Source organism: Mustela erminea, chromosome X (genome assembly GCF_009829155.1).
Source record: "Mustela erminea isolate mMusErm1 chromosome X, mMusErm1.Pri, whole genome shotgun sequence".
NCBI classification, from domain to species: domain Eukaryota; kingdom Metazoa; phylum Chordata; class Mammalia; order Carnivora; family Mustelidae; genus Mustela; species Mustela erminea.
The window spans coordinates 42,401,531-42,414,631 of record NC_045635.1 but is presented as its reverse complement, the minus strand read 5'-3'; the positions used below and the strand labels follow the sequence as shown (position 1 = coordinate 42,414,631).

Sequence of the window (13,101 nt, the reverse complement as noted above, 5' to 3'; positions counted from 1 at the left end):
CAGAGCCCCAGGGTGCCTTTGTGTATGCACCCTCAAAGGCAGACTTCAGACCTTGCCCCCACTGTAAGGGCCGGCCGAGTCCGGACTGCCCTCTCACTGTCAGCGGGGCAGGAGCACCCACCCCTCTTCCAATGACACAGGAATGTCCAGTTCCCAACTGTGCAAGCCTGAAAGAGAGACCCTGTGGCTCTGAGGCTCACCACCAGCCGGCGCAGGCACAGGAGCAGAAACCAGCCCCGGCCCCAGCCCCGGAGATCCCCTTTCTCTCGCGTGCACAGAGTTTCTGTGGTGGGGGAAACAGGAGGGCTGGGAACCCGGGGCTCTGCAATCAGCCTGCCCTGGGGCTGCGTCCCCACACCCTTGGGGCAGTAGGGAGAGGGCCTGCAACAGACCCCTCATGCTCCAGGCAGAAGCAGGTACAAAAGCGAACGTCCTTCCATTCTGGGGCCCGGCTGGGTTCACCCCTTGGACCTTGATAGGCCATGACTCTCAACCGCAGAAGCTCCTGGTGTTAAAAAAGAACTTCTGAGGGTGGGTGGGGGTTTGTAAGTGCAACCCACAGATGGGGCTGGGACGGGGAAAGGGGACTCCTGGAGTCGGTCAGTCCTCACCACAACCCCACGTCCCCCAAGCATGGGGCAGGCGGGGGTGGGGGGGCAGGCAGGGGCAGGCAGAAGGCCCTGGCAGTCATTCCTCGACAGGAGGGCAGCGGTGGGTGGGTGGGGCGGGCGGCTTTATGCCCCACTGGCAGTCTGGCCTCAGACTTCAAAGGGCTAGAAGAGGTATTTGCGGCAGGATTCAGTCCCACACTTGCATTCAATACGGACCCGCTTCTTGGGGGAGCCGGGGAGCCCAGCCAGGCCAAAGTTGGAGTCCATGCGGGTGCTCTCCATGTCCACGGGGTCCACTGTGGAGTCACAGCCGGGGGGGGGGGTACTTGTTAGAAAGCCAAGGTGAAGTTTCCCACTGCCCTTTTCACTGTGAGACCTAGGAATCTTGGGGGCTGGGAGCACATCTGGGATTTGAGTCAGGAGGGGGTTGTGGGGTTTGGTGGTGGTTTGGAGATAGGACCAGAGCTCAGCACTGGAGAGCTGTACAGGTGCTGGTAGGACAGCCAGAGGGTGAGGGTTCTGGAGGGAGGCTGGGGGCTGTCAGGGGAAGGGCCACATCAGACAGAAGTCGGGAATGGCCATCCAGAGAGGCACCTGAGCTCTCCTATCAAAGATCCCCCCCGCTTTGAGCATCTCAGGTGGCTAGTTTGTCAAGAAGGGGCCTGGCTGGCTGGAGGCCTTAAGAGTGTCTGGATGCTTGGACTGAGCCAGGCCAAGCGGGGAGGAGTGGGGAGGATTGAGGAGACTGGGGAAACCCAGATGAGTCAGTAGGAGTGTCGTAACTATTAGGCCCTACATCCCAGGGGTCTGGGGAGAAGTCTATATGAGTATCTCAGGGTTGGGATCCAAGGGTTGGAAATGAGGGGGCCCCCAAATGGTAGGCAGAAGTGCAAGAGTCCAGATGGACACTAGGAGTCAGGAAGGGCATTTTAAAGCTCCTCGGGAAGGGGTCCTCACGTCCCATGTCATTGTGTGCCCCTGTCCCCCGTCCCTTGCCACCCCCACCTTGCATGTTGTAATCAAAGGTGAGCTCCTCCCCTGCCCGGATGGTTCTTGTGGCGAAGAAAGCGATGCGGGGCAGTCGCTCATCGAGGTTGTCTATGAAGACGTTGTACACCTGGAGGTTGGGGTCACACTAGGCGAAAAAGAACAGTGGGAGGGTGAGGAGGGGCCCCAGCCTGCTCCTCCCGACCCCCGCCCACCTGCGGGGTACCCACACTGTGGTTGACAAAGTGGGAGATGTTGCCATAATAGGCAGCATCCACGGTGTACACGTCCTCCACGTAGTCCAGGTCAAAGAGGTAGGTGGCGCCCTGGCGGTCGTAGATCTGGCCCCGCCGCTCCGCCTCCTCTGAGGTAATGATCTGGGGAGAGGGCCGCAGGTGAGGGGAGAGGGGCCGGGAAGGCTCAGGAAAAGCAGCAGACCTCCTGAACGCCCCCCCAGCCCCTCCCAGAGCCCAGGCCGGTTAACAAGTGAGCAGAGCCAAGGCTGGCTCAGCTGGGGGCAGGTCCGGGCACATGGGGGGTTGCGATGCAGGGGGTCTGAGGGCGCCCAGAGGAGGACACTGGGCCTCAGCTGCCTGCCACCACCCCTCCTCAGGCCTCCGGATGGCCTGGGGTCTCTCAGTGGTGCCGGAGACTGGCCGCAAGGTCCGGCAGTGAGAGAAAAACCCGCAGGGAGACTCAGGAGACCACGAGCAGGGCTCAGACTGCGGTGCGTGTTCAGGGGAGGGAGGCGGCACCACAAGAGAAGGTGCCCGCGCTGGGCTGTGGCGCCACGAGGCAGCAAGGACACCAGGAGGAGAAAGCGGCCTGGAACGGTGGAAAAGGGACACGGAATGAATGGGGGAGAGACTCAGACGAGTGAGCTGAAGGCAAAAACTTAGAATCTTAATATCGAAAAGACCCCGGTCCAGAGAGATCAAGACCCTTGTTGAGATTCTGAGATGGCAAAAACACAGCTAAGGCCAGAATCTCAGATGAAAGAAAGGAGGCAAGAGCATAGGTGAGTGGAATCGTGGAATCTAGGAATCTCCAGGAATCTGGAATCTAGGACGGCAGCAGGCATTTCCCCCTCCCCAGCCGGGTCTCCAGCTGTCTGCCCCTCAGGTCCCCCCCTACACCCGGGCTGACCACGACAGAGCCAACCATGCCTTCCTCTGGGGGAGGGTCCCATGGGACCCAAGACTGCCCCTTCCTCAGCCTCAGGTGCCTGCAGACCAGGGCAGACCACCTCCTCCACTCCCGGGCTTTCTGCTACCTCCGCCCAGCCCTCAGAGGACCAGTGCCCACATGGCGCAAAGCAGAAGCACCGAAGTACCTTTCTTTTCACTCTGCTGCCTGGCCCAGTGACCTATCCTCTGTCCCGTGGTAGGCCTACAGGCACTGCAAACCCACCTCTCCTCTCATGAGGCACCCATTGGCCACCACCACCTCTGCCACAGGATGCAGACCCAGAGTGGCCCCAGCTTCCTTCCTCGTTTACCCGCACGCCCGCCACAACCACTCTCCGCTCCCTCCAGGCAGGACAGCCGCGCTGGAGCCCTCGCGGTCTCCTCCCTGCCTCTTGCCCCAACACCTCCAGCCTCTGCTCCCGGCCAGACCCTCACGAGCACCTTGAGGAGACCTGGGCCCCACAGCTCGCTACCCCACACTCTGAGGAACCTGGCTCGCCCACAGTCCAAATCTGGGCTTGTTCATTCACTGGTTTATTTAGTGGGTTTTTAGGAGGCCTACCCTGTACCCGGTCCCAGCACTCAGGGGCCCGCGTCTGCAGGGGGAGACACAGGGGACCAGGCCGGGTGCCCACTGCAGTCCCAGTTGGGTCAGGGGAGACAACAGGAACCAGGTCTGGTCCCGGCCCTCTTGGGGCTGGGGGTGGTCACAGTCTGGTGAAAGAGAGACGGACTCAGATACCCGCAGTGCAAGGTGCTGGTCAGAAAACCCAGGACTTCGGGTTCCCAGGGCAGCAAAACACCAATACAGCATGTAAAGCAAAGCTACAGTCACAGAAGGGCTTGGACACAAGGTTGAAGAGTGGGGACACTCTCCTGAGGAACGCCAACAGGAGCCCCAGAAGCGTTCTGAGGGCTATATCAAGGTCAGTGTTCCTCCACCTCCCGAGAACACACACTCCTTGTGAGTTGGCACGACAGGTGTTGCTTCTCTGCGGCCTCCTGATGCCTGGGCGCTGGAAGCCGCCTGTCTGCAGTCCCCTGCAGGCCTGGGACCTAAGGCGGCCTCCGCGGGTTCTCGAGCGTGCTGGGTGGTGTCTGAGCCAACTTTGCCCTTTCCACGTCCTCCTCCCTGGTCTGCATCTTCCCGCCTATTCTGCCTCTACCTGCTTCCTGAGTCTCCCCGAGAGTGAGTCACGCGGTGAGCCCTCCAGGGCACAAACGGCTCCTTCTCCAGCCGCCTTCCCAGTCCCACTATGTAAGGGCGGGCCTACCCAGAAAATTCAGGAACAGAGCAGGCCCCGTCCCCGCTCTCTAGCAGCTGTCCAGAACGACTGGGGAAGACAGATGGGCTAGAAGCTGGCAACCTAGAAAGGCTGACTGTGAACAGGACCCAGAAGACTCCAAGTCCAGCCGCTGCCCTGCCCCCATCTGGAGAGGGGATCCTGAATGTTCTCTCCTGCCTGCTTCCTCAGCCAAAAAACCAAAAACCCTTCCACCAGGTCTGGCAGCGCACCAGTTTTAGACACTTGGGCCTTTTTTTTTACCCACTTTGTTAGCTTGGTGACTCTGAGCACGTTCCTCTCTCCCTCTGGGCCTCCGCTCTCATCTGCAGAATTGGGGGGTGGCGCGGGGGGGGGGGGCGATAGTGGTAGTAGTGACCTGACAGGAGCTGTGATAAAGCTCCAGCGTGATCAGGGACGTGAACGACTTTTCTGTTCTGGACGCTGAGCACTGTCAGAAATGGTCATGAGTGCCAGTCTTACCTAGTCGAACATGCTCCTTTATTTTTATGTGCCCTTTCCCAAGAAAGGAAACACTGCTAATTAAATGATGATGTACTGTCATTTAACTGAGATGCACCTTCCTTTTGGTGTTGGTAAAATATGAAGCAAATTCAGGTCTTAGAATGGATAAGCTAGGCTGTTGTGCTCTGCTGGGCGAGGGTGCATGTTCTGATGGAAGGTGGAACGGGGCAGAGGAGAGGACAGGCAGCTCACGAGGAGGGACCATTGGTGCAGAGAGGGGAGGGTGGGTGTTGGGTCCACACTGTAGGACAGCTTGGCGACCAGCTATGGGGTGCATGCCCTCTATTACGTGACACCCGTAGGGTCCGGGATAGCACCATGTAACCGAAGAAATGAATACTCCTGTAATGAGATCCATGACTGTTCACCCCAAGCAGGAGAACTAGGCTACATACCGGCCCAGATCAGGTCTAGCTGGGTGTTCTAGCCATATGGGTTACCAAAGACTGGGTTTTCTGAGCATTTTGGATTTTCTGAATTTCAGACTAATGGCTAGCGTTTATCAAAGACTTACTGTTCAAGTGCTTCTTCCAAGTGCTTCACACATCACGACTCATTTAGTTCTTATAACAAGTGAATGATGTGGGTGCTGTTACCATTCCCATTCTACGGACCGGGAAACTGAAGCTCAAAAAGGGTGAGTGACTGCCGCTGAGTGGTGGAGCTCGGCTCCAGCCTCCAACCTCGGCTGTGCTGCCCCCCGCGAGGAGTTTCGCTTCGGCAGCAGCTGGGGATGGTGGGTGCCATCAGGAGGCCCCACAGGTCTGAGAGCATCAGGAGGGGGCCTGGAAATCACAGAATGTGGCAGGAGGGAGCCCGAGAAATAGCTTAAGGACAGTGTGTGTGGAGCAGGAAGAGGGGGCACAGGGGTGAGAAGCCCTGACCACCCCAAGTTTATAGCATGGAAGTGTAGATGCTAAGGAAGAACAGCACCCTGACCAGGGGACCCTGGGGTACTTGGGGGCTGTGCACTCTCCCTCCTCTTCACCCGTCAGGATCCTCTGTGTTATAAAGAGCTTTTCCTCGAGATTGTCAGTACAGTGAGGCTGGAGACACTCCCTTTTCTGGACTTCCTCTAGAACCCGTGGGCTCCTGTGGGGGCTGGTCACCTCCTGCAGGCTGTCAGGGGCTCTGGAATGTGCACACGTCCCCCTTCAGACTGGTGACACCCCTCCAGGCTGTTAACATCTCCTGCACTGTTAGCATCCCTCGGAGGTGTGGGTACCTCCCCCAGCGGGTCAGAACGCTGAGGGCGTGGGTACTTTCTCCAGGCTGTCAGAGTTCTCTTAGGTGTAGACCCCATCTCCTTCAGACTGTCCCAGTCCCTCCGGGGTGAGGACACTTCCTTTTCCTGTCAGGACAGTGTGGGTGTAGACACTGCCTAAGCTGGACTGCCAGGGTCCTGTGGAGTGTGGAGAGCTTGCTCTCTCCTTCAGGTCACTCTGGGACGGAGACTCCTCTTCCCACAAATTGTTGGGATCCCCGTCCCAGACTGTCAGGATCCCTCTGGGGTATGGCGACCTTCTCCTTCCTCCAGACCGGCAGGTCCTTCTATGTGTGGACGTTTCTTTCTCCAGACCGTCGGGATTATCTGAGTGTGGACTTCTTGTCTATAGACTCTCAGGGTCCTCTGAAGTGTGGACTGCTCTGCCTCTAGATCATCTCTGCCCCGTGGGGCTATGACCGCACCTACTTCATGGGTCATTATTGGGAGTCTCTCCTTTCCATCAGTGTCATTACTACGGTGTGGACACCTTCAGCTGTGTGTCCCTTAGGCCCATTTCTGTCACTTCCCAAGTATACCACAGCCCTAAGAGACATCTAGAAAGATGAAGGTATCTGGGGTTGTCACCATGACAACACTCTCATGGATTTACACGGTCAAGGTCCAGGGATGTCGATTGTTCCCCCAGTGCATGAGATGGTCCATCATAAAAAGAACTGCTCCACCCCAAATGCACACTGCGTCCCACCTTAGAACATGACATTTGCTGTTGCAGACACTTGCTGGTTATTCCTACACACACTCCTTTTGTTTTCCACCTAGGTACATGGCTGAGTCACACTTCCCAGCCTCCCTTGCACCAAGGTAAGGCCAGGGACTCGGTTCCAGCCAGGGAGTGTGGGCAGCAGTGATGGGCGCCGTACCCAGGCCTGGCCCATGAGCGACCTCCCCGTCCACCCTCTCAGCCCACTCGCCAGCGATGCAGAGTAAGGATCAGGGGCAGCTCTAAGGCACAACACAGGCACAAGAGGGAAGGAGCCTAGGCAGCCATGTCACTGTACAGAAGGATACTACCTGAACACCCCAGGCTGGACTGACAGGAGCAGAGAGATATCTAACGTGTGAGGCCACTGGGCTCTGGGGCTTGTATGATACGGCGGCCAGCCTGGCTAATCCAGCTGCCCCTTGAACAACACAGGTTTGAACGACATGGGCCCACCTACAGGCAGATTTTCTTTTCCATAAATACAGTAGGGGACTCTAAGTGCTCTTTTCTCTTCCTTAATGATTGTCTTAACATTTTCTTTTCTCTAGCTGACTTCACTGTAAGGAACATTATATCATACATGTAACATGTAAAATATCTATCAGTCCACCACTTAAGTTATCAGTAAGGTCAACAGGCTGCTAGTAGTTAAGTTTCTGGGGAACCAAAAGGTACACACAGATTTGACTACACGGGGTTTGCACCCCTAACCCTCCCCCCACACCCCCCTCCGCTGGTGCCCTGTTGTTCCAGGGTCAACCCTATACCCAGGCTTTCCCTAGTGTCCTACAAATGTGGAGGAAGTGGCCGCCCACATTAAGGCATGTCTGCGTCCTACTCCAGGGTGTTCGTGCTCCCATTAGTAGAAGGCACTCCTCCTGGTCAGACATTGCGTGGCGGTAAGCTGAACCCTCGAGAAATGAGAAGTAGTACCTTTCCAGGTGATGCAACCCTATGCTGAACACATGGCCTGTTAAAAGGAATGGCCTGATTTCAGTTCCCGCTTTCCTCTTTGCCAGGTACCCTTACGAGGTCAAGCCAGTTGAGAAGTATTTCACTGTGCTTTCAACTACCAGCTTGAAATGCACGCCCCTGTCAGGATGTCCCTGTCACACTCAGGTTAGCCGCCCCCCACCTTTCCCGAGACAGGAAAAGCAGGGACGCTGCAGGCATGCAGTGAGGCAAGCTGGGCGCACACGATGGGAACATAGGGCAGGAAGAGCTCCCGCGCGGGTGCATACACACACGTTGGGCCCCGGCTCCCTACCTCTCCCACGTACTCCATGACGAAGCTGTTCTTGCGGATCTTCTCCAGCGTGCGGACGCCCCAGCCACGCCCGTCATCCGTGCGGAAGATGCAGAGGTCATAGCGGATGCCCTTCTGTACCACGCGGTTGGGGCAGTCATAGCCGCAGCGGCAGCGCGAGTTGCACTCGTAGATGGGCAACCCCGCACGCAGCCGCACTTGACCCTGGTCATTGTAGGCAAACTTGTGCAGGGACGCCCCAGGGCAGCAGCCTCCGGCGGGGGCCCACAGACAGTCCTGGCACTCACAGCCCACAGCCACCTGGTTGAGGGTGATGCCCTCCCCCACACGGTACTCGTTGATGTATACGAAAGCCCGTGGGGGGCCATCCAGGTCCACCTCATTCTCCACGGTGATGCGTCCCAGGTGGCTGCGCTTGGCATTGAGCTCCTGCTCCCAGCGCCGGAGCGCCCGCCTCTGCTTGGCCTTCTGTACAAGGTAGTTGGCCAAGCTTGGGTCCAGGTGCCTAGGGGGCTTCGACCGGTGGTGCCGCCGGAGCAGCTCCCTCTCTAAGTCCTTGTGGAACTGCTTGAGAATGCGCACACACTTGAGATTCTGCCGTGGCTCCCAGGTGCTCTCTGAGTCTGGGTATCCGCGCCATTTTACCAGGTAATACTCTTGTTCCTGTTGGGGGGACCAGAGGATGGGGGCACCATAAGTGGTGATACCCTTGGCCCAGCCCTTGTGGGACCTCCATCCCAGAGCCAGTAGGTAAGACCCAGATCATTCCCAGCACCTCTTCTGGAATAAGTCTATGCCGTGGTTACAAAGCATGGGCCCTAGCCTGAGGATCCCTAGGTTCAAATCACCTGCTCTCCCTTAGTACTGTCTAAATTCCAAGTTTTAATTTAATCAGCTCCCTCCTCCTAGCTGTTTCAGGCCCCAACTCTTGGAAGTCACAACCTTCACTTCTTTTTCGCAGTCCCCACATCCACCCTCAGCAAATCCTGTCAGCCTCATCTTCAAGCTACATCCAGAGTCCAACCACTTCAACCATCGTCACTGCCACCCCTGTCATCCCTCGCCTGGATTCCGGTAGGAGGCCTCCTCACCTTCTCACCAGTACCCCCAGTTCCACCCTTGCCTCCTACAGTCTGCTCTCCACTCAGCAGGCAGAGGGGTATTTTCTTGCAGAGAGCAGCTAGACGAAACAATTTAACCACACAGATTCCACAGGCAGACACACTGGGTACAGATTCTGAATCTGTGGCTCCTTGGCTGTGTGGCTTTAGGCAAGTTAATTAACTCTGCGGACCCTCATCTATAAGTAAGGGAGGGGGAAGCTGACATCATCCTAGCTTTCAGTATGTAGCAGGTACTGTTCTAAGGAACTTCTGTGTCTTATTAACTAATTTAACCCTCACAACTCTGTGGGAGCTAGATAATACTAGTCCTCTCCATTTTACAGATGAGGAAAATGAACTACAGAGAACATGCATAAGTATCCCAGGGCTACAGGGCCAAAATCTGAACCCCACCATACTGGCTCCAGTCTGTTCTCTTTATCCTGCTGTCGCCTGCTCTGGCAATGGTAACAGTTCCCATTTCACAGCATGGCTAGGGGGATTGAAGGACGTTCTGCAAGTTAGTGCCCAGCACACTGGATGTGCTCAATAGTTGCTAGCTGTCATTGGCTCCCTTCCGGGGCTCAACACCTCAAACCCTGCAGCTGGTGTGTATTCCTGTGGAGGTGGGAAGAGAGACTTATTAGGGGATTCATTCAGGCTCCTGCCCGCCCCTGAGAAAGCCACTTAGTTGCCTCACCTGCAAAATGAGGATAATAAGAAGTCCTACTAAACCTAATTTTTTAAGACCAGAGGAGAAAATTCCCTTTGGAAACAGATGCAGGCAGTGGGGGTGGGGGCAAGGGGACAGTAAGCCAGCTTCCTTGATACACCCCTGCCCTGGCCACGGTCACCCAGACTCACGCGGATCTTCTTGTAATCACACAGGTACTCGACTTCAAAGTCATAGAGATTCCTCTTGGAGATGCCAAGGGCTGGGCAGGAGAGCTTGGCCAGGCGGCACAGGTCCTGTAGCTGATTCCAAGAAGACTTGCAACACACACTGCAGCCTAGAACAAGGAGGCCAGAAAGAACTTACTGGGCATCCTGGTGAAGCCATGGGTCAAAGGAGACCCCAAATCCTCTCTGGGACTTCCAAAGGACTGCCTCAGTCAGTGAGATTTAATCCACAGGCCTTCCCAATGCTGATTCCCTTCTACAACAGAAACAGGCCACTTCTTCCACCCTACTGCTCATTCCAAGGCTACTGCTGGAGCAGTAGACCTCAAAGTGGAATCTGCTGCTTGGATTGTCCTAAAAGGATCTATCTATTCCCAGAGCTTCCAATTCCCTCCATACTCTTCCTAAAACTGCCAGCAAACCTGCCAGGTGTTCAGGACCTAATCATCCCTCTCCCCACTTTGCAAAATAAAGAGAACAACCCCCCCATCTCAGTAGGGTGCATTGCCCTGGGGGGGAACGGGTGGGGATGGGATTACAACCTGTAGGCACCAAACAAAGGCTTAACTGGAAATACTGGTCTGGAAACCCTTATCTAAAATTCCTGGGGTAGTTGCGTTTAGGAATTCAGATTTTTGGGGGGCAGACCTTTACAAGTGTAGTTCTAGGTATGCCCCACACACTACCTACCACCCCCAGTGTGGTCAGGGGTATCAAGCCATAATCAAACACATTAGTAATTCTGCAGCAAACATCTGAATTTTTACATTGAATCAGAGAAATAAAGAGGCAAGATAGTCCCACTTTATAGTCTAGTTTTGCCACTGAATGGTGCCAAACTGAACTTCTCAGAGCTTTTTAGATTTCAGAATTAGGAGTAAGATACTGTGGAATGGTATTAGATTGCCGGAAGCTTCTTTGAATGATTAGCCTAGGTCCTTTAAACCTGCAAGGTGTTTGGGGTTTTTTTTGAACCCGCATTTTGGCTTTCTATCTCATCTACATTTCTGTGAGGGGTAAAGCCCAAAGGAGTACGCTCTGAATTCAGGAACCGGCAAATAGTATAGGTTACTGACGTTTCTTTTAAGTATGCCTGGAACCTTTCTTGGGCTATCAGAAATTTTCAAGATGCGGATTTTTTTTAAAAAAGACTTCTGATTCAAGGCACAATGTGCTTTAGAAGCCATTTTATCAAATCATTCCACAGAACACTTACTCCAAATGCAGTCAGTCCTCATCCTATCTGTAATATTTTCTACTTCCCATTACAAAAATCAAACATTTGAACTCATAACGAAATACTCTAGACCTCAACCTGAAAACGTCCAAGAGCTTTGCAAAATTATGCCGTGTGCTAACCCCCCCTCCACTTAGGCAGGCGTAGTGGAGACTCGGCCTGTGCCCACGCTTTCCTCTCTCTCCCTGTGATGACTCTCCCTTTCAAACCCCTTAACTTGCATTTGAAACTAAACCACTAAGTGGTCCCAACTAACCTCTCCAGCTGCTGGCTCCCCACTAACCACAGGTGGATTCCTAGCCTTCAGAGGCACCCCCTCATACTGGGGAGCCCATCGTCCCCGCAGCTTTTCTCATCCAGAAGAGCCCACCCTCCCCAACATACTGGAAAAGTCACCCCTCTTCCCTTGCACACGAGAGAGTACAGCTCTCCTATTAGAGAAGCCCCTTTCCCTTCTTCCCGGGCGAGTCTTTTCTACAGGAAACCCTTTCCCCATCACGCGGAAAGGAGGTACCCTCACCCTGAAGACTCTTCTGTCCCCCCACTCTGAAAACGAGGTCCGTCCCCTTCCCTTCCCTTCCCTCCCCTTCCGGCGTCTCGCGTGGACACCAACCGGGTAACGGTCACCGGCGGCCGATTTTCCCGCGCGCGGGCGCGGCCTCCCCGACAAGCCCCCGCGCGTGCGCGCGCCGACTGGTCGCGACCAGGGGCGCGCGCCCCCCTCCCGCGTCCCCACTTAGCCCCGCGCCCGCCGCGTTCCCAGGCACGCGCCCCCTCCCCTCAGCCCCGCCCAGCCCCGCGCGCCAGGCCTGGGCTCCCTGAGCCCCATCCTTTCCGCGCCAGGCTTCCGGCTCCCGGCTCCGTGGCCTCGGACGCCAGGGCCCCGAGCCCGCGACGCCACCCCTCCAGCCCACCCGGCCCGGCCAGCAGGCCCGCGCCGCTGCCGCCACTGCTTCACCTTTTAAATTTTCCGCCATCTTTCCCCACGGCTAACGACATTCGGGCCTAACCGGCCTCGCGAGAAGAGAGCTCGCGCGGGCGTGGCCGAGAACGCGCAGCCTATTGGCCGCGCGGCGCCGCGAGCAGCGCCCGCGCGGACCAACCGGCGAGCCGTGACCGGACCCCTCCCCGCCACCCAGCTCGGTCCCGCAGGCGGGTGCTAGCCAGCGCTTTCCCAGAGTGCGTCTGGGCGGCAGCGGCGGCGGCGGCGACAACTAAGGTTGCCGGAGGCCCTGCCCGCACGCCGGTCTGTCTGTCACGCTGTCAGCCAATCACGTTCTTAGCCAGCCGCACGGGGGATTCTCCGTCCTGTCAGACCCCCAATTACCACCGTCAGTCAGTCGTCACTGCATTTTAACCCCAAGCAAGCCGTGACTCCCAAGATGGACTGTCGCCACGTACGGCTGCTCAGCCGGTCCCCAGACTCAAATCACACAATGGGTCCCGTCACCACAGACAACTGTTTAGTGAGACCCCGGCCCCCCCATTCACACTGTCTGCCAGTCAACAGCGGTCCCCGTTGGAGCCTCGCGCCAGCCGGGAGTCTCTTAAGGCAGACAGACGGCGCTAACGACTACACGGTTAGCCAGCCTGTCATTCCCCCGACTGCCCCTTTTTCACACGGTCAGTCAAGCAGCCGGTCTCTCCGTCTACTCTTGCTCCGCGGGCATCTCTGAAACCCCCAGGGAAAACCATCTCACAGCCACCAGCCACCAGCCGTGGTTAGGTCAGGACAGGCTGTCATTGTCAGCGTCTCAGGTCGCCCTCTCAGACACAAAGCCAATAGTCAAAGCAACTGAAGCCCCCACCTGACAGTGGGTCAGCGGTCTGTCATGTCTCAGGGGAGGCATGCCCACCATTGGTCAGTCATCCGGACAGTCTCCTCTGACCCACTGGGGCCCCCTCAGGGCCGCTGTGATTCCAACTTGGTACGGCCAGGCAGTCAGCTTTCTACATGGATATTTCAGTGGGTCAGCTGGCCTCTGACTCGTTCACTGCCCTCCATCGTGT

General features: G+C 56.5%; 1 protein-coding gene across 1 annotated transcript; it reads right to left on the bottom strand.

Moving 5' to 3' along the window:
• Positions 1-630: 630 nt before the first annotated feature.
• Positions 631-12,303, bottom strand: SUV39H1 (suppressor of variegation 3-9 homolog 1). The gene is made up of 6 exons (XM_032330419.1): positions 12,050-12,303; positions 9,819-9,964; positions 7,852-8,514; positions 1,829-1,975; positions 1,617-1,746; positions 631-907 (listed from the first exon to the last, which is right to left on the bottom strand). The coding sequence occupies exons 1-6, from the start codon at positions 12,066-12,068 to the stop codon at positions 774-776; spliced, it is 1,239 nt and encodes a 412-aa protein (XP_032186310.1). The 5' UTR covers positions 12,069-12,303; the 3' UTR covers positions 631-773.
• Positions 12,304-13,101: the final 798 nt, after the last annotated feature.